General features: G+C 41.7%; 1 protein-coding gene across 1 annotated transcript; it reads right to left on the reverse strand.

Moving 5' to 3' along the window:
- Positions 1–8047: 8047 nt before the first annotated feature.
- Positions 8048–21617, reverse strand: LOC110497842 (carbohydrate sulfotransferase 1-like). Its single transcript, XM_021574271.3, has 3 exons — positions 21199–21617; positions 16824–17109; positions 8048–10236 (listed from the first exon to the last, which is right to left on the reverse strand). Exons 2-3 carry the CDS (start codon positions 16963–16965, stop codon positions 9092–9094), a joined length of 1287 nt encoding a protein of 428 aa, XP_021429946.1. The 5' UTR covers positions 16966–17109; positions 21199–21617; the 3' UTR covers positions 8048–9091.
- Between the last annotated feature and the right edge of the window lie 841 nt (positions 21618–22458).

The raw sequence follows: 22458 nt of genomic DNA on the forward strand, positions 1-22458 counted from the left end.
ATCAAGGTTGGGGTATAAAAAAATATCTGAAACTTTGAACATCCCACGGAGCACCATTAAATCCATTATTAAAAAATTGAAATAATATGGCACCACAACAAACCTGCCAAGAATAGGCCACCCACCAAAACTCACAGACCAGGTAAGGAGGGCATTAATCAGAGAGGCAACAAAGAGACCAAAGATAACCCTGAAGGAGCTGCAAAGCTCCACAGCGGAGATTGGAGTATCTGTCCATAGGACCACAGAGCTGGGCTTTACGGAAGAGTGTCCAGAAAAAGGCCATTGCTTAAAGAAAGAAATAAGCAAACATGTTTGGTGTTTGCCAAAAGGCATCTGGGAGACTCCCCAAACATATGGAAGACTGTACTCTGGTCAGATGAGACTAAAATTTTGCTTTTTAGCCATCAAGGAAAACTCATTGTCTGGTGCAAACCCAACACCTCTCATCACCCCGAGAACACCATGTTTATCATCGGCAGAGAAACTGGTCAGAATTGAAGGAATGATGGATGTTGATGGATACAGGGAAATTCTTGAGGGAAACCTGTTTCAGTCTTCCAGAGATTTGAGACTGGGACGGAGGTTTACCTTCCAGCAGGACAATGACCCTAAGCATACTGCTAAAGCAACACTTGAGTGGTTTAAGGGGAAACATTTAAATGTCTTGGGAATTGAAGGAATGATGGATGGTGCTAAATACAGGGAAATTCTTGAGGGAAACCTGTTTCAGTCTTCCAGAGATGGGCCTAGTCAAAGCCCAGACCTCAATCCAATTGAGAATCTGTGGCATGACTTAAAGATTGCTGTACACCAGCGGAACCCATCCAACTTGAAGGAGCTGGAGCAGTTTTGCCTTGAAGAATGGACAAACATCCCAGTGGCTAGATATGCCAAGCTTATAGAGACACACCCCAAGAGACTTGCAGCTGTAATTGCTGCAAAAGGTGGCCCTACAAAGTATTGACTTTGGGGCGTGAATAGTTATGCACGCATGTTTTCAGTTTTTTTGTCTTATTTCTTGTTTGTTTCACAAAAAAATATATTTTGCATCTTCAAAGTGCTAGGCATGTTGTGTAAATCAAATGATACAAACCCCCCAAAAATCAATTTTAATTCCAGGTTGTAAGGCAACAAAATTGAAAAAATGCCAAGGGTTTGAATAATTTCGCAAGCCACTGTATGCGCAGATTGAACCTTATAGTCACAATTCACTGCCTCGCTAATTTACACACATCCTATTGAAACAAGACCAAGAGGTAAAGTTAGTTGAAGAAGCATATTACCCAGTTAGGTTCAGTTCCGTTCTGTGCCCTTTGCCAGTGAATTATGTATGAGTTTCCCTGTGAAGATGAGAGTAGTGTGGAATTCATTGAGGAACTGCTGACAGTTCTGGTGCACCTTTATCCAGAGAGGAAAAAGAAACAAATATAAAAGGAGTCCAATGTAAAGTGAGCCTATCCCCTTCAGGGTGTTGGAATATTAGCATAGAAGGAGAGAGTGCTGCAGCATTCCCCCAGAACCCACCATTTTTTGGCATAGCATGGAAGTTCTCTATAAGGCGGCGTGGAGCTCCTGGTAACAGGGGAGAGGTAAATGGTACTAATATAAGCAGCATGTGTGATCTGTTGAGATTCAGGGAGGTTGTGATCCTAGCACACATTCTCATAGTCTCTCAGATACATTATGTCTGAGGCCTTTACCCACTGGGCACAGACATCGTACTTTTTGAAAATCAAATCAGTTTTCCATGTTGATTCACCATCATCACATTACATTTTTGGGTTAAAATGATGTTGATTTAACCAGTTCTTGCCCAGTGGGTAGTCTCTAAGGTGCCATACATACAATGTAACTCCTTACCTCCCCTAATCGTCAGGCCCGGTATTCATAAAGCATCTAAGACTAGGAGTGCTTAAAATTCAGGTCCCCTCTCTTATTCTTTATGACTTAAAAGGTGAATATGATCCTAGATCATCACTCCTTTTCTGAAATGATTACTGACCCAGCTCTAGAGTTCCATGAAAACAAAACAACTTCTTCCTTGAGATGTCTATTAAAAAGCAAAGCTGGATGAAATAGAAGAAGGGAGAGCTGCAAGCCAGTAGGGAACACTAGCCATGTTGAAAAAAAGAGTGTGGCCGCTCACTGTAAGGGATCTGCCTGATGGTAGATGTGAGTATCCCACTGAGATTGAAGACTTTTATAGTCTTGAAAAGTTTAGACGAGAGAAGATTCACAGGCACAAAGCAGCCTTTAGAACAGTGCTCTTAGCGATGTGCAGTTCATATGTGAAACAGTGAAAGGATACATACTGTGGCCTACATTTAAAGAGCTACAGAATTTACTCTATAGCATCTAGATTTCCCTTTCTTCTTTAAACTGGAACTCAAGCACTTTAACCTTTTCATTTAATATACAGTATTGTTCCAATTTCAGTAGACCAATGTTATGTACAATAACTACAGTATTGGAATACTCACAACATCTATCCAAGCCTGTGTGAAGCCTGTTTCTGATTTTGCTCATGGAATTGTCATGCCAAACGTGAGAAGAGAGCAGTAAAAGACTGACACCCAGGCTACATCAATCCATACAGGGATGTACAACATGTGTCACTGTGTTTGCCTTTCTATTTCAAGCCCTTATCTCTCTCCTTTAATGCCATACTACATATAAAATACTTAAAATAGCTCTCCCCTCTTTATGAAAATACGACGCTGTTTGAAATGTAATTTTATGACATCTATTACCTCAAATTGTAATATGCCTAATTACCCTTAGCGTTATCACAGCAATTTAGCAATCACCATGTGCCCTTGTGGTGCAGTGAACATTCTACTCAATGGGCCACTAAGGGATGGGATCAATTAGCCATTTAATTATTGTAATGATGTGGACCTATGATTTAGCTCCCACTGACAGTTTCGAGAGAGTCACAGATGTGTGTGTAGTATTTAAATGGGTTGCTATGGTTGACCTATATGTATAACGCTTCAGTGCATCCAGTGGTATGGAGTGTTGTGAGTGCCTGAGTACATCATCGTGCTGCCTTTGTGAGCTGTGTAGTGTGTAGTATCGCTGACAGTACTACATTTGGTGTTACTGGCTCGCATTTAGCTTGAGGAGTTGTATTCAAGACGGTACTCTGCTGACTGGACTGCTCACTATGAAAAGCCTGGATCATGTGAGTCAATGCAAAGAAGATACACCGGCTGCCAGCAATGGAATATAGGCCAGAGTACAAGACAATGGAATATAGGCCAGAGTACAAGACAATGGAATATAGGCCAGAGTACAAGACAATGGAATATAGGCCAGAGTACAAGACAATGGAATATAGGCCAGATTACAAGACAATGGAATATAGGCCAGATTACAAGACAATGGAATATAGGCCAGAGTACAAGACAATGGAATATAGGCCAGAGTACAAGACAATGGAATATAGGCCAGATTACAAAACAATGGAATATAGGCCAGAGTACAAGACAATGGAATATAGACCAGAGTACAAGACAATGGAATATAGGCCAGAGTACAAGACAATGGAATATAGGCCAGAGTACAAGACAATGGAATATAGACCAGAGTACAAGACAATGGAATATAGGCCAGAGTACAAGACAATGGAATATAGGCCAGAGTACAAGACAATGGAATATAGACCAGAGTACAAGACAATGGAATATAGGCCAGAGTACAAGACAATGGAATATAGACCAGAGTACAAGACAATGGAATATAGGCCAGAGTACAAGACAATGGAATATAGACCAGAGTACAAGACAATGAAATATAGGCCAGAGTACAAGACAATGGAATATAGACCAGAGTACAAGACAATGGAATATAGGCCAGAGTACAAGACAATGGAATATAGGCCAGAGTACAAGACAATGGAATATAGGCTAGAGTACAAGACAATGGAATATAGGCCAGAGTACAAGACAATGGAATATAGACCAGAGTACAAGACAATGGAATAATAATAAGGAAACTTAAACTTTAGAAACTAATATCTGATAGTGATGTTATACAGTGCCTATGGTACATGTCAGAGGAGGCTGGTGGGAGGAGCTATAGGAGAACAGGCACATTGTAATGTCTGGAAATGAATAAATGGAATGGTATCAAACAAATGTAAACCACGTTTGACTCCATTCCATGAATTCCATTCCAACCATTACAATGAGCTCATCTTCCTATAGCTCCTCCCACCAGCCTCCTCTGGTACATGTTACACAGACTGTATATAGGCCTAACCATGTTGAAAAATGTAGTGAGTTTGTGAGTGAGTGTGCCTTGCCCGTCGTGTGTGTGTGTGTGTACAGTATGCGTGCACCGTGTGCACACATGTGCGACCACGTGAATGTCAGAATCTTCCCATTAAATCCATCATGAGGATTCCACTGTCAGTGCAGTAGGTGCGGAATGAAGTATAGTTGAGGTGTAGGACTATGAGTGGGCTAGAAGTGGTTAGGAGGCAGTGGCGGGATGAGCAGAATAAAATAACAGTGTGTGAGTGATGAGGATGACAGACGCTGATGTGTGCTCAGGGCCTGTGTGGCTCCTGTAATAAAGATACGGAGCCACAGAGTGGTCTCTTAACCGCTCCTTAATCCCTCAGTAAATGACATGTTCGGCTCCCCAAGAGGCGAGTGAAAAATGCTAACAGTTTTTCCACTGTTGGGACCTTGATAGCGTCTGGAAAACATTTAGCATACTGTATAATGTCAAGGAGAGATCATTTTTTTCATCTGGATTTTGTATAAAATAAATATGAACCTTTAGGAAGTCTAAGAACAAGGCGTAGCCTAATGCTAGAAATATCAAAGAAATGACAATTGATCATTTTGGCTGTGGACCGATCTTTGAGTGCAAGCTGATAGCATTTCACAATTGGTTTCCACAGCCGTTATAACTGAAAAGTCTGTGCTTTCTTCTTTCACCAGCGCGTGGCATCTACTTGATCAATGTTTCCTGAGAAGGAGGTCATTTGTGTCTTTCACTGAAGAGCAGAGACGGTTCTCTTATCACCCCCCATTGGCTGTAAAGTGTCTTCTTTATATTGGAATCAATGGAATGGAGTCAAACACGTTGTCTCCATGTGTTTGATACCATTCCAGTCATTACAATGAGCCCATCCCCCTATATCTTCTCCCACCAGCCTCCTCTGGTGCACACGCACACAAAGCACTCACACTTTACAATGTCAGCACTGCATCTGTTAACAGCCATCGGTGATGGCCAGCCTCGACAAGTCCAAATTTGTCAGCAGGGTTAAGGACAGGGAGAAGAGAGAGAGGGGTATCGAGTGTGAAGAGATGGGCGATTAGGTAGCGGACTGAGTCAGGCCACTCGCAGCTTTGTGTGTCAGAGTAGGATGGAAAAGCCAATGAAACACTTCTCTAAGGGTGTCATAAACCCTGCTTTATGGTTGGTTTGTGTAGCCTTGCAGATTAGGTTCAAAGAAAGACAGCTCCTCTCTTTCTCGCCACACATCTTAAATCCTGTTTCTATTCAGTTTCCTCTGTAGATAGATTCTCAGGGCGGCTGTGAAATATCCCCGGAGTCAGCAGCTATGGAACAGCTACGGGGTCGGGTGAAGTTACATTACCACAGGGACTATTTAACTATTTGAGCACAGGAGAGAAGAGCATGACTGTGCTAATCAAAGAACACATATTTCTGCCATTTTGGTATGATTTGCTCTTGTTATTGACATTAATAGTTCCTAAGGAAGCTGAGAATATCTGTGTTCAAAGGGGAAAGCTGCAATTTGTGCACTTGAAAGGGTGGGAAATCAAAATCCAATCAATATTGCTAGCTATATACAATGATTAATGCAATCCCAGCTAGCACATTTGGCTCCTTGGAAGTGTTGGGAATGTACGTTTTTGGTTTCCCATTGGTTCTGGAAAAGAAGCCATGAATTTTTAGGTTGCAGGGAGGTTCTGAGAATGTTTTACTATGGTTCCCTGGGAGCTTTTATTAATGTTCCGAGAACAGAAATGATAGGTTATTTGAAGGCAATTAAATAACGTTCAGAGAACATGTTTCAATAACACTTTTAATAACACTGCTAGCTTAGGTTGATTGCTTTGAACCAATACAAAAAATAAATGTGTTTGCATGATTAATGTCTAAGAAAATGTCCATGTGTCCTATCTGTGCTTGGAGTTCCCACCTGAACACACTCAACAAGATAGAGGATAGAGAGAGTTATGTTGATGCTGAGAACGGAATGTATATGTTTTTAAATAACCTTTTTAGAACTCTGAACATTACTGAAGTTTTCTTGTGGGAGGAGGTCAGAGACCTGGCCGTGTGGTGCCAGGACAATAACCTCTCCCTCAACGTGATCAAGACTAAGAAACAACATTAAGAATGTTGTTTCTTAATGCTCTCTGAACTATTTGAGAACATTCCAACTGTTAAACCGGTTGGAGAGCATTGCTAGGACATTAACAACATTTTAATTCAATTGAACCATGTTTGAACTGTTAGGAAAGGTTTTGTTAAAGTAATGAAATACCAATATTTTTTGGTTTGTTGTCAAGTTACTTAAATGTGCTGAGAATGTTCCAAAGCCAAGAAACTATCCTACACCATTCCCAGAAAGTTGTGGGAAGGTTGTTTGCAAAATAACCATAGGACAACCATGCTATCATCAAGCTCTAAGAATCTTATGGTTTTTAGAACATTATGTGCTAGCTGGGCAATACATTTCCTTCAGGAACTACTTGCAGAACTCATCTCAATAAGTAAGTCTGAGGAGAGTGTCTCAACAGTGAAATGCATGGGCTGGTGTCTCGAGATGGCACGTTACCTCTCACTGTTTTGGGCACTGAGGCCAATTGCAAATGGAAAACCTGGCAAAGGACCCATGGCTGTCTCCTCTCCTGTTTGTGAGATGCAGCCTGCCATAGAGAGGCTGTTAGATAAACTAATTGAATCATAGGCTGCCCAGCTAGCACATTTGGTTCCTTGGATGTTGTGGGAACGTACGTTTTTGGTCTCCCATTGGTTCTGGGAATGAAGCCACACGTTTCCTGACAGATAGAACTGAGCATTTTTGAAAGGTTCTGAGAACATGAAAATTAATTTGCTTAGATTTTTCAAATATATATATATATTTTTTATTGTGGCACGGTGTTGGTGAGATTTGAACTTATGTTCCCTATCCATGGAATTAGTCCACTGCACCACCAGGATAGAGCTAGCATGCCATGTTTTTTTTTTTATAATTCAAGCTGTTCATTTTAGTCTATACAAACGCCATTTTAACGGAAACAAGCACTAATTAAGATCAGGTGTGGCCAATTAGTGGGTGCGGCCAACACACCTGAACACGCTGAACAAGATAGAGGATAGAATTTTGTTGATGCTGAGAAAGGAATGTATGTTTTTAAATAACATTCTTAGAACGTTTTCTTGTTTTTTTTTAATGGAACCATGAGGAAACCTGTAGAAAATGTTATGATGAAGTACTGAAATTCTCACCAAAGAAACATATGGTTCTCAGAATAAGGTTGTATGCAAAATAACCATAGGAGAACCATGCTTTCACCAACCTTTAAGAAACATATGGTTCTCAGAACATTATGTGCTAGCTGGGTGTATTGTTATCAAACCTTTAACATTATACATAAATTCTGTCCACTAGGATTCTCTCAGAGTCAATACTATTGATTGTTTATTTCCCCACATCAGCAATGACAAGATTTAGGTTTAGTTTGAAGACAATCCAAATTCGATTGGAGCGGAAATAAAATGATAGATGTTGAATTAGCACCAGGCTCAGTTACATAAATTATTCTAACCACAATGTCCTTGTCTGTAGGTTTTCATTTTGATATTGAAGGATTGTCGTTTGACTGACTTCAGCACAATTAGCCTAACTTAATCAAATAAACAGAATTAGTTTGTTATGTTAAATCGATTTATTTAGAAAATATAAAATTTATAAAACAGAGCTTTATGATATTTTGACAAACCTGATTTACAGTTGACAGTTACAGACTTAAGACAAAGCACTGACACCTTTTCTTTTAATAACACATATATTATAGTATATACAGTGTACCAACCAAAGGCCTCTGTCTGAAGTGTACATTTGAAATCAGGTTGCAATACAAAGTAGGATACAGGCTCTGATCTTCATGGTGTGGTTACCTGTGACATTTTAAGCCATTTCCAGGCATCGTTCAGAGCATTTTCGAAGATGCTTTGTCAGGCAAGCACTATAATTTTCATTTCACAAAAATCCCCTCCATCCCTTTAAGGTGAGCATAAATGGATGACCTGCATCGAGCCATTCTTAGAAAACATAACACCATTAGAGTGACTTGAGGCTAGAATTACTGTACTAAGCGCTGGCATCAGTGCAACGTCAGCAATTGTTATTCTAGGAAATAAAACATGAATACAGTGTGTTGGACAAAGACACATTGAATTTCCAGGAAAAAGAACATAGAAACAATATTATTTCCAGGATTAAAAACATAACATTCTAAGGTAAAAGTATAAATCTGACCTTAAGTATACATGTCATTGCTGTGAAAGAGAATATGAATGGAGCAGCACATAAACACGTACACTAAGAAGCTTTATCCAAGACAACTCAAAAACATGAGATTCTCCTCGATACTGGCAGGTAACATACTGGACTGGCAGTTGAGTTCTGTCGGTTTTTGGAGTGTAATTTTCAAACCACATGCAAACTGTAAATGAAATGCATTTAAATTCCCAACCATTTTGGGGGGAAATATCTTAAATTGCTTGGCATAAACAAAATGCTTGGAGATATTAAATGCAATGAAGACACACACAGACAGAGTCATTGTCATAATCATAGTCACAAAACATTTCTGTGAAATAAAACTTTGCATCATTGGCTGCATTTACACAGGCAGTTCTGATTGTTTGCCCAATTATAGGCAAAATAGCTGATCTGATTGGTCAAAAGACCAATTAGTGGAAAAAGATCAAAATTGGATTGCCTGTGTTTGAGTGAAGACACAGACAACATATCAGTTACACTATGGAGCTCTTGTAGCATTATATCCAACCACCTGCATGGTCACATTTATACGAGAGTCTGAAAAGGCCTGGGCTCCACCAGACTATTAGACATGTTTCTCAGATCAGCCACAGAGTGGACCACCCTGTAGCCTAGAAGAGAGAGTGTATCATTGCACAGAGTCTGCAAAGTCCTCACTATATCAAACCCTAGTCTCAGTCTCCAGCTCTCTGCTGTGGCTTTGGAGTCTCTGGTGGTGGAATACTTATAGTTCCACTCGGATGTAGGAGGCGCGCTGTTGTTGGTGTTATGTGCAATCCACGAGTGCACGCTTTCATCCATCTCCAACCCCACAAACCTGTAGATCTCCAGAGCCTTCTCCTTGGGGTTGAGGGCCAGGTCCTCGTAGCGCACCAAGAGGTAGCGTCCACGCAGCCACGCCGGCCTCTGCAGCATTGTCTCTGCTGAGTCTGCCATGTCCCTGCAGGTGCTGGTGATCTGAGCTAGGTCTACGTAGTGCGGCTGCCTACCTGTAGCATTCCAGATCTTCCAGGCACGAAACTGCTCAGAGAATGCCATCATGCGCGAGGCCAGGATGGCTCTGGGGTCGCGCACCAGGTGAACGATCCTTAGGTCTAGCCGCGGGTCCTCGGTCAAGGTGCGCAGGTCCCCCACCTCAGGGACACGCACCGTCTTGATGGCCACGTGGCCCCGTGAAAGACACGCGATGGAGGCCAGGGTGAGGTTCAGCGCCCCGCACTTCTTGGGGCACCAGGTCTCATCAGGCTGACTCCCAGAGGCCGAGGCCCCCTCACCACCCTCGGGGCACACAGGGGGGGAGCAGAGAGCTCGGCTGGAGCTCCGGCGGAAGAAAGACCCAGTGACGTGGTCCTGGGGCTCAGGACGGATGTAGTTCTCCAGGAAGCGTAGGTCACAGGTGTAGAGGTTGAGGAGGAGGTCCCGGTAGGCCCCCAGCAGGGCCCGGCGGTCCAGGGCCCGACGCAGTCTGCCGCTGGAGTTGGTGAAGGCCTGCTGGACGTGGTAGAGGGGCTCGAACGCGTAGAAGATGGCCGGATGCTGGTTGAAGAGCTGACCGGTGAAGGAGGAGCCGCTGCGGGTGGTGGCGAACAGGAGGATGTGGCGCCGGGAGACCATGGCTGATGTTTCCATGGGCAACGTGTTGTCCTCACACATAGCTCTCCACCTGGAGTCTAGAAGGACAAGGGGACAAGGAGAGGATATCTGTACCCATGTAATACACATAGTAGCCTATTGTACTGTGATAGTTGCAATAACTACAATAGCTGCCTATGCTTCTAGAATATGATACAGTTGATTAAGTATTTAAAAAGTCTATATACAACAGTATGGGTCTTAATTGACTTATTTAGAGGGCAACTTCATGATTGTTCTTTATTTTACTACTTTATAAATACAACTGTTAATATTAATTGGTTGACTTTCATACAATTTCAGACAAAGACGTTCTGCAACCAATCCTAAGCTCTTGGCACATGGACACTTGGAATGAAAGAAGCTTATAAAAGTAAAATAGAATCCAGTATCATCATCATAACAGAGGACTAAGAAAAACCAACTGAAGACTCTATCCAGCCAATTTGCTTAAATAATTCAGAAAGTAGGCTAAACATGCATGAGTAAGATGCTTGTCTGCCGATGTTTACCCAAGGACTGGTGAAATGTCTCCTCTCTAAATATAGAGCGGATTGCTAACGTGTAATTACTGCTGATGAGGAGTTGATTGCAACGGGGTCGTTACTTTTATCTGGAGACGATATACAGCCACCCCGCGAAAGCTGATTAATGAGGATAAACTGGAGGATAATTGTCAAATGAATAAAAATGAATCACAGATATTACATCTCTCTCATCCTCTCCTCCATGAAAAGGGGAATTCCCTTGGGTAAGGATTAGCTTACTATTTGCGCTCTCCCTCTGCTCCTCGAGAGTCAGTGACTAATGACCCCACGCAAACAAACATTCTTCCTGTATGAATACCACATAAGGGTTTTATGTGGGCAAAAATTCCCAAAATTAAACTTGTGAACCCTGAATGTACAGTGGGGCAAAAAAGTATTTAGTCAGCCAGCAATTGTGCAAGTTCTCCCACTTAAAAAGATGAGAGAGGCCTGTAATTTTCATCATAGGTACACTTCAACTATGACAGACAAAATGAGAAGAAAAAATCCTGTAGGATTTTTTATGAATTTATTTGCAAATTATGGTGGAAAATAAGTATTTGGTCACCTACAAACAAGCAAGATTTCTGGCTCTCACAGACCTGTATCTTCTTCTTTAAGAGGATCCTCTGTCCTCCACTTGTTATCTGTATTAATGGCATCTATTTTAACTTGTTATCAGTATAAAATACACAACTGTTGGCGCAATTATTAGAAAATGGAAGAAGTTCAACAAGATGACGGTCAATCCCCCTCGGTCTGGGGCTCCATGCAAGATCTCACCTCATGGGGCATCAATGATCATGAGGAAGGTGAGGGATCAGCCCAGAGCTACACGGTAGGAGGTGGTCCATGACCTGAAGAGAGCTGGGACCACAGTCTCAAAGAAAACCATTAGTAACACACTACGCCGTCATGGATTAAAATCCTGCAGCGCATGCAAGGTCCCCCTGCTCAAGCCAGCACATCTCCAGGCCCGTCTGAAGTTTGCCAATGACCATCTGGATGATCCAGAGGAGTGGGAGGTCATGTGGTGTGATGAGACAAAAATAAAGCTTTTGGTCTAAACTCCACTCGCCGTGTTTGGAGGAAGAAAGATGGGTACAACCCCAAGAACACCATCCCAACCGTGAAGCATGGAGGTGGAAACATCATTCTTTGGGGATGCTTTTCTGCAAAAGGGACAGGACGACTGCACCGTATTGAGGGGAGGATGGATGGAGCCATGTATCGCGAGATCTTGGCCAACAACCTCCTTCCCTCAGTAAGAGCATTGAAGATGGGTCGTGGATGGGTCTTCCAGCATGACACCGACCCGAAACACACAGCCAGTGCAACTAAGGAGTGGCTCCGTAACTAGGATCTCAAGGTCCTGGAGTGGCCTAGCCAGCCTCCAGACCTGAACCCAATAGAAAATCTTTGGAGGGAGCTGAAAGTCCGTATTGCCCAGCGACAGCCCCGAAATCTGAAGGATCTGGAGAAGGTCTGTATGGAGGAGTGGGCCATAATCCCTGCTGCAGTGTGTGCAAACCTGGTAAAGAACTACAGGAACTGTATGATCTCTCTAATTGCAAACAAAGGTTTCTGTACCAAATATTAAGTTCTGCTTTTCTGATGTATCAAATACTTATGTCATGCAATAAAATGCTAATTAATTACTTAAAAATCATACAATGTGATTTTCTGGATTTTTGTTTTAGATTTCGTCTCTCACAGTTTAAATTATAGACCTCTACATGCTTTGTAAGTAGGAAAACCTGCAAAATCGGCAGTGTACCAAATGCTTGTTCTCCCCACTGTATATTATCAAGCAATTGTAAAATAAAATGTCTTTGTATGCCCTCTACTGGTCGCATTAAAGTGACTGCTGGCCATCAGTTGAGTCATGTTGTCACGCTCGTCGTAATGAGTAGACCAAGGCGCAGCGTGAGTAGAATTCCACATACATATGAAGCTACTGGTGCACAAAGGCAACTATCCGTAGACAAGATCCCACAACTAACAATGGGGAAAATGGCTACCTAAATATTATCCCCAATCAGAGACAACGATAAGCTGCCTCTGATTGGGAACCATATCAGGCCACCGTAGACATACAAATTCACCTAGATGACCCACCCAAGTCACTATCACGCCCCAACCAACACAAAGAATAAACAGCTTACTATGGTCAGGGCGTGACACATGTACAAGTTATTTCTACTATGTCTAATCAGTGGCGGTCAGTGCCGTTTAAGATGAGGACAATTTTTTTTTTTGAGCATGGCCTTATTTCTATTACAGCATATTGGATGATTGTCATTCATATTCCATTCACCCAGTTCAATGTAACATTGATAGGCTTAGGCTACTACATGATACTACAATTTTCCCTATACCCATCATGAGTTTGCTACAACCTAGCCTATGAATGAAAGTTTACAATGTAGTGGCACACAGGTCGAGAGGAGAAATATTTTAGGTGACAGACAGTGACACATGGACAGACAGTGACACATTCAATACCAAGTTACACACTCTTGCCTGTACCTAGCTGATCAGGAGTAACATCATAGTCAACATAGTTAATAGAATTAACGCGTTAGTAAACCAGCTACAATCGTGTAGTGCAGTATACAGTCAGTAAGCCGTTTAGTAGTTATACCGGTGGGACCCGGTGGCAATAAATGAGTAAAACCAAAAGCTTACCTTGACTTGGAAGAGTTCCAGTGTTGGATAGTCATAGCCAGATAGCTAACATAGCATTCCTCTGTTTGAGCAGGGTGTTTGAGTAGGCTAAACTACAGTAGCTAGCTGCATTTGCTACCTAAATAAGTGAAAGTAAAAAAATATCTCACTTGCTCCTCCATTTTTGAATTCATTAATTTGTTCAAAACTGTTCAACTATTGTCTTTCTCTCTCTTTGAGTCCACTACTCACCACATTTTATGCACTGCTGTGATAAGGTGCGTCTCGGTGACAGGTGTAGGAGTCAGGCGCAAGAGAGCAGGGATTTCTGAGATGCGTGTTTAATATATACAGTGGGGCAAAAAAGTATTTAGTCAGCCACCAATTGTGCAAGTTCTCCCACTTAAAAAGATGATAGAAGCCTGTAATTTTCATCATAGGTACACTTCAACTATGACAGACAAAATGAGAAAAAAAATCCAGAAAATCACATTGTAGGATTTTTAATGAATTATTTGCAAATTATGGTGGAAAATAAGTATTTGGTCAATAACAAAAGTTTATCTCAATACTTTGGTATATACCCTTTGTTGGCAATGACAGAGGTCAAACGTTTTTTGTAAGTCTTCACAAGGTTTTCACACACTGTTGCTGGTATATTGGCCCATTCCTCCATGCAGATCTCCTCTAGAGCAGTGATGTTTTGGGGCTGTTACTGGGCAAGACGGACTTTCAACTCCCTCCAAAGATTTTCTATGGGGTTGAGATCTGGAGACTGGCTTCTTACGAAGCCACTCCTTCGTTGCCCGGGCGGTGTGTTTGGGATCATTGTCATGCTGAAAGACCCAGCCACGTTTCATCTTCAATGCCCTTGCTGATGGAAGGAGGTTTTCACTCAAAATCTCACGATACATGGCCCCATTCATTCTTTCCTTTACACAGATCAGTCGTCACTGGTCCCTTTGCAGAAAAACAGCCCCAAAGCATGATGTTTCCACCCCCATGCTTCACAGCAGGTATGGTGTTCTTTGGATGCAACTCAGCATTCTTTGTCCTCCAAACACGACGAGTTGAGTTTTTACCAAAAAGTTATATTTTGGTTTCATCTGACCATTTGACATTCTCCCAATCTTCTGGATCATCCAAATGCTCTCTAGCAAACTTTAGATGGACCTGGACATGTTTAAGCAAGGGGACACGTCTGACACTGCAGGATTTGAGTCCCTGGAGGCGTAGTGTGTTACAGATGGTAGGCTTTGTTACTTTGGTCCCAGCTCTCTGCAGGTCATTCACTAGTTCCCCCCGTGTGGTTCTGGGATTTTTGCTCACCATTCTTGTGATCATTTTGACCCCACGGGGTGAGATCTTGCGTGGAGCCTCAGATCGAGGGAGATTATCAGTGGTCTTGTATGTCTTCCATTTCCTAATAATTGCTCCCACAGTTGATTTCTTCAACCCAAGCTGCTTACCTATTGCAGATTCAGTCTTTCCAGCCTGGTGCAGGTCTACAATTTTGTTTCTGGTGTCCTTTGACAGCTCTTTGGTCTTGGCCATAGTGGAGTTTGGAGTGTGACTGTTTGAGGTTGTGGACAGGTGTCTTTTATACTGATAACAAGTTCAAACAGGTGCCATTAATACAGGTAGCGAGTGGAGGACAAAGGAGCCTCTAAATGAAGAAGTTACAGGTCTGTGAGAGCCAGAAATCTTGCTTGTTAGTAGGTGACCAAATACTTATTTTCCACCATAATTTGCAAATAAATTCATTAAAAATCATACAATGTGATTTTCTTGATTTTTTTTCCTCATTTTGTCTGTCATAGTTGAAGTGTACCTATGATGAAAATTACAGGACTCTCATCTTTTTAAGTGGGAGAACTTGCACAATTGGTGGCTGACTAAATACTTTTTTGCCCCACTGTATATATATATTTATATATACATAGTCCACCAATACAAAATTGGCACAGATGAAAATCCAAAACTACGCTCTCGAAGGAACAGAAACTCATGCCAATACACGGAGGAACAATCACATTTCCGACACTACATACAAGTGCCTAAATAGTGAAGACAATACAGAAACTCGTGCCAAACGCACGGAGGAACAAACTCAGTTCCGAAACTTAACTACACGTACGTAATAGCGAAAACAATAAACATCATAGATCATCGAACGCAAATACACACAAGCTTAATCCTGCACGAATTAAGGCAGGCAACAGGTGCCCTATATACACACAGAAATAAACGCAATTGAAACCAGGTGTGAAATGGAACACAGAAAAAGGGATCGGTGGCGGCTAGTAAACCGGCGACGCCGAGCGCCGCCCGAACAGGGAGAGGAGTTACCTTCGGTAGAAGTCGTGACAACTGCTGAGCTAGCTGTAGCTTATGATTTCAGTACTTGATTCATTCTCTGATCCATTGATTCAGGGGACAACATGTCAGTTCATGCTGCAAGAGCTCTGATAGTTTGGAGGATGTCCTCTGGAAGTTGTCATAATTACTGTGTAAGTCTATGGAAGGGGGTGAGAACCATGATCCTCCTAGGTTTTGTATTGAAGTCAATGTACACAGAGGAGGACGGAAGCTAGCTAGCTGTCCTCCGACTACACCATGGTGCTACCCTACAAAGTTGTTGAGGCTCCTGTAGACCTTCATTGCAAAACAGTGTGTTTTAATTTATTATTTGGTGGAATGTGAATATATTTTGTGTAGTTTTATCTATATAAAATATATTTTCTTAAATTAAATTCACTGTGGAGGAATTCCCTCCTCTGAGGAGGAGCCTCCACTAGTCTAGCTACATAATAGAGGCATCAGTTTAAACCCTACCAGTTACTGAGCAAGACTAGAACACAACCTCAATGAAAATTCTACTTTAATTAAAGAACAAAATACATACAGTTGAATGTATAGCTACTTCTGTTTGTTGCTCAGTCTTGTTATGTGCTTTGCAAATAGAGCCTTACCTCTGGGCTGTTGGCTCTCACAGCGGTAGACACACACTAAGTACATATAGTAAAATGCATTCTCCCATGTGTGCTCCCTAAGCCATATATACAGTCCAGCCACTTTGCGTTTGTTCTGTATTAGTGGTTACATGCTTGGCAGAGATATGCCTATACCTTTGGGCAGCTGGCTCTGGCAGTGGTAGACACACACAAAGTAGGCTAGAACATACAGCAGAATGTGTGCTCCCTAAGCCATATACTAGCATAGCCACTTTGTGCTTGTTTTTCTGAGTTAGTGGGGACATTCTTGGCAGAGTTTTGACCCTACCTTTGGGCTGTGGGCTCTGGCAATGTAAGACTTCTCAGTAGACACACAAAGTAGATACACTGGAATGTGAGCTCCCTAAGTCATGTAGAGTACAGCCAATTGTGCTTGTTGTTGTGCATTAGTGGTTTCATGCTTGAGCTTTCTCTTACCTTTGGGCTGTCGGTTTTGACAGTGGTAGACGCCACCGTGGCAGGGCCCGGACAGAGAGTCTCTTAGGGTGCGGATGGCTGTGTACTGGACCCCCAGAGAGGCACACACCAGCAGCAGCACTGTCTTCCAGGAGCACTCCATCCTGCGTCCTCCGACCTTACATCCTTCACGCTGCAACCACCAGGGGAAACACAGAGAGGTGACACTCCTCACACACTGTCCTCAGGGAGAACAAGAGTGATGCAGAAGAGTAGTCCTCTGGGATTTGAACTTTCTGCAGACATTCTGACCAGAGCAGGAAAGAAAACAAATATTTTACGAGCAGCTTTTTTCCTTCTTTGTAACGATGCAAAAATCCGAAACTTTATGTCAAAAATGTATGGAGAAAATGTATCCATGCCTTTGTCACAGATTAAACTTCTGCAATGCTCTACTATCCGGCTACCTGGGTAAGCCTAGTGATTAGAGTGTTGGACTAGTAACCGGAAGGTTGCAAGTTCAAACCCCTGAGCTGACAAAGTACAAATCTGTCGTTCTGCCCCTGAACAGGCAGTTAACCCACTGTTCCTAGACCGTCATTGAAAATAAGAATTTGTTCTTAACTGACTTGTCTAGTTAAATAAAGGTAAAATACAAATAAATAAAAAAGTGCACACATGTGGCTATTCTGTGTTGAGCGGTTAACAAAGAAATAGGTACTCCTATATGCTTAATTTAGAGTTATTAATGTGACTTTAGTTCTACAAATGTTGAGCTATTTGTTTTGATTTTTAATACATTGTAAGGCTGCATGATGCAACAATAACGATGATTTTCTTTTAAAGTTGCTTGAAAAGCATGAGCTCTGCTTAGTTTTTTTGCACACTTCGTCAGTCTCTCATTCACAATTTTAGAAGCACTTGATAATGCCTCGAATTTCCCTGCGGCATCCCCTTTGTGTGACCATGATGCACCCTAAAAAAAATCCAGGTCATTTGCAGCCCTTCACCCTAAATGCTGCTCGCTTTGAAGCACCTCATCTCACTTACACAGTTCTCCATCACGTGATCGGGTCTTTCTCACAGGCTACAAGTGAAGACTTGACCTATTCTATTCTGTGCAATAAATAAATATTCCAAACATGGTCTGGGACAGTTGTGAGATGCGATAGATCCCAAATTAACACAACCACGCAATGAGGCTGACGCAACAAATGAGAACGTTTAGCTTAAAATGATAAACTATTAGGCTATTTCTTCATATTATAAGCACAGCAATGCGCACATGGCAGTTGGCTTTAATAAGCGTGAATGATCCATTAGTGGGAAAACACCATTATCAAAAGTGACCACAAATGTGATTATGCATGTAATGCTTTTATGATAAAGGTGCATTTTTATGGTGAAAATGATCTTTCCCAAACTTGAAACTCACACACTGCTTATGTATGCTAGTTAGGCTCTACACCCCTTGTAAAGCGGATTAATGTGCTTAACTTTAAGAAGTTATTTGGCCACTTTAGTTGTGATACAAACCTTATTAAAACAAATAGGCCTATGGGCTAGGCTACATGAGGTGTGCGACTATGATTGAAAAAGTCGCAAAAAAAGGCATTGTTTCTTATGGTAGGCATCATTCACAAGTGATAACATATAATTCACAAGTGATAGGCTAATATTGTCACCAATCAGACTATTCTTGATTTAATATTGTCTTTACATATACTAAATAATATGTGTGAACAATTTTTTTATTTGGAATGAACCATTATCATGCACCTGTCTCGTAACAGGGGCAGCAGAAAAATAGCGAATGGAAGACACATTTCCCCGTGGTTCATTTTCATGCCAGCCAGGTAGGCTATACTCCTGCTGTAAAGAGAAGCAATGTGCTTAATATTAGGAGAGTTGAGAAATAAATATAGTAGGCCTAGCCTATAGAAAGCTGATGGTTTCCTTTTTAATAGAGGCTTTCACTCTGTTTTCTCATGCGATTGCATAGCCTATTGAAATGTACTCTCATGAAGTGTTTGATTAGATTGTCGAATACATTTGTATTGGTGTCAGAGTGATTGGAGGGACAATAGAGTGCTGAGTACCAAGCAGTTAGCAAGTTTGGTAGGCTACTAATGGCCATCAGCAGCATCAGAGCTTGGAGAAGCCTAACTACCATGACTAAACGGTCACATGGAATTTGACTGCCTTCATGACTCGTGACCGCCGGTAATACGGTCACCGCAACAGCCCTGTTCCTGAGTGGTGTAGTTAAAGTTTTAGCTTAAATCGCCTTGAAAATCTATTTCAAGACTTGAAAATGGCTGTCTAGCAATGATCAACAACCAAATTGACAGAGCTTGCAGAATTTTAAAAAAGAATCATGTGCAAATATTGTGCAATCCAGGTGTGCAAAGCTCTTAGACTTACCCAAAATGACTCACAGCTGTAATCGCTGCCAAAGGGGATTCTAACATTCACTCAGGGGTGTGAACACTTAAGTAAATTAGATATTTCTGTTCTTCATTTACTATAAATGTGCCAACATCTCTAAAAACATATTTGAACTTTTTCACTATGGGGTATTGTGTGTAGATGGGTGAGAATTGTTGTTATATTTAATCCATTTTGAATTCAAGCTGTAATAACAAAATGTTATTTTTCTGGTTTCCTGTATTAGGTATGCTCTCCCTCTCCCCTCCCAGAGAACCTGAGCCCTAAGACCATGCCTCAGGACTACTTGGCCTGACGACTCCTGGCTGTCCCCGTCCCCAGTCCACCTGGTCGTGCTGCTGCTCCAGTTTCTGCTGTTCTGCCTGTGGCTATGGAAACCTGACCTGTTCACCGGAGGTGCTACCCAGACCTCTCTCTCTCTCTCTCTCTCTGCTCGGCTATGAAAAGCTAACTGACTTTTACTCCTGAGGTGCTGACCTGTTGAACCCTCTATCACCACTGTGATTATTATTTGACCTTGCTTGTCATCTATGAATGTTTGAACATCTTTGATGTGGCCTTAATGGCCATGTACTCTTATAATCTCCATCTGGCACAGCCCGAAGAGGACTGGCCAACCTTTGGGCCTGGTTTCTCTCTAGGTTTTTTCTTAGGTTCCTGCGTTTCTATGAAGTTTTTCCTAGCCACCGTGCTTCTACATTTGCATTGTTTGCTCTTTGGGGTTTAAGGCTGGGTATCTGTATAGGCACTTTGTGACAACTGCTAATGTAAAAAGGGCTTTATGAATACATTTGATAGATAGATAGATAGATAGATAGATAGATAGATAGATAGATAGATAGATAGATAGATAGATAGATAGATAGATAGATAGATAGCGGGGCTTTAGGGAAGCAGGTGAAAGAAGTGACAATGGACAATGCTGACAGCTAAAAGTATGAATACACAATTTTGTAAAAATGGTTAGGGCCCCCCTGAGTGGATCTTGCTTGCCAGAATCTCTCCCAACTCTCTCCTCTGCCAGGGGGGCAAGTCACATACAGTAGCTGACATGCAACAGCCACAGGCAGAGCAGCTGAGAGAGAAGGGTGCACTCTCACAGAGAGAGAAGCTCTACTGACCTGAGGCTACAGACTAACCCCGGTGATATGACAGAAGATTAATTTAGTCCTACATGCTTCCCTGTGCCTCACAGAAACGAGAAATGCAAACTGGCACTTTGAGATGTGGAAAGGTCAATTGTGGATCTTATCTTGTACATTTTGACTTACAGCACCTGTCTTTACACTGAATGCATAGACATGATTATCAAACAGGACATAAATGGCTCATGCAACCTTATCACATAGGCTATATACACCCCATAGAGCAACATCAAGTAGTTAGACAGACAATAGATAAGCTACAAAGGAAATATCTAACATTTGGTGGTGATGGTGTTGGGGTGCTCATGAAAGTTTATAATCATCTCATGTAAAACATTTTTTTTTAAAGGCAAGTGTTAATAAAATATTGAACACATAGGTGCATATTAAACAAAATAGTGATATCTAAATGTTATTAAAATAAAACTTTATATATGTCTCCTCCATCAACTCAGAGCAACAGGGTGGAAGGCGTCGTGTACCTGGGTGCCAAGAAAAATGCACAGTCAATGACATGTTATCTAGGATATAAGATAAGAAATCACACAATAATGCAAACTATCGATGGTGCAGTGACAACATCCTCCAACATAACCGTAGCCTATATGTTGCACGGTTCGGTAACCTGTGCCGTCCAGGTAAGCCTAAACGTGAGTTCAAGTCCGTCGTAATTCATCACTGCCAGTTACTATATCTGATAATAATAACAGTGTAGATAATATACTAGTTCGCAGTCACACAAATGTTGCCGTATGAACCAATACTAAATACAAAACAGCAATAAATAAATAAATGCATCTTACCATATAAACTCTGCCAAATCAGCTCGGTAAAGTCAAATTCATTGGTGGCACCCTTTTAGAGGAGCTCCGTAAGCATTTTCGTGTTCTCGACGGTTTGTCCAGTAGCGGAGTGGAATGAGCAGTAGGAACTGAGAGAGCAAGCAGCGCATGGTTGTGGAAACGCGCGAAGGGATTGAGCAGCAGAGAACGCTTGAAGAAGCAAAGCAGTAAGCCTCCCCCGTGTCATTTTCAGCCCATAGCTGACTCAATAGTTGGTTTCTTTCGATGTCTTATATAATAGGCTTATAATAGGCTTTGAATCATCACACATTTTAGAATAACTGTAAAACTATACTAGATTTGGGCAAACATATTCATATGGTATCCAAAACAACCTGCCCAGATAGCACATTTGGTTCCTTTGAAGTTGTAGGAACAAATGTTTTTGGTTTCACATTGATTGAGGGATCAAAGCCATAGGTTTCCTGACCGGTAAAATGTAACGTTTTTTAAATGTTCTGAGAACAGATGTAAAAGTTTTCCCTGTTGGGGAACATTTATTTTTAGGTTGCATGGAGGACGTTTTACTCTGGTTCCTTGAAAGTTTTCCTGGGAGGTTTTATTGACACCGAGAATGGAATTCATAGGTTATTTGGAGGTTTTGAATAACTTCCTCAACTTTAACTGAATTTTTCAGTGAGACTTAATGACACTGCTAGGTCATTTTTTTTACTGTTTTAAACTCCAAGCACAGATAGAACACAGGGAAATGCATTTCCTTAGGCATGCAACCACATCAGTGAGACTCAAACCTATACTCCTCTGTTTTCTGTCCGTGGAATTAGTCCTTTGTGCCACCAGGATGGAGCTTTTTTCTACACATACAAAGCTGGTCATTTTAGTCTATTCAAACAGACCCCATTTCAAAGGAAAACAAGCACTCATTAAGATCAGGTGTGGCCAACACACCTGAACACACGCAACAAAATACTTCCTATGCCGACAGAGATGGCCGCCTCGCTTCGCGTTCCTAGGAAACTATGCAGTAATGTTTTTTTTTTTTACGTGTTATCTCTTACATTGGTATTCCAGGTAATCTTAGGTTTCATTAAATACAGTCGGGAAGAACTACTGAATATAAGAGCAGCGTCAACTCACCATCAGTACTACCAGGAATATGACTTTCCCGAAGCAGATCCTGTGTTCTGTCTTCCACCCAGGACAACGGAATGGATCCCAGCCGGCAACCCAAAACAACAACGTTGTAAAAGAGGGAAACGA

This window comes from Oncorhynchus mykiss, chromosome 2 (genome assembly GCF_057628025.1).
Source record: "Oncorhynchus mykiss isolate SJ-2025 chromosome 2, ASM5762802v1, whole genome shotgun sequence".
In the NCBI taxonomy this organism is placed as follows: Eukaryota; Metazoa; Chordata; class Actinopteri; order Salmoniformes; family Salmonidae; genus Oncorhynchus; species Oncorhynchus mykiss.

Coding starts and splice junctions, on each gene's coding strand:
- LOC110497842 (XM_021574271.3), bottom strand. CDS start 16,965: ATGGAGTGCTCCTGGAAGACAGTGCTGCTGCTGGTGTGTGCCTCTCTG. Junction 10,237..16,823: donor TCAAAACCGACAGCCCAAAG/GTAAGAGAAAGC, acceptor TTGTCCTTCTAG/ACTCCAGGTGGAGAGCTATG.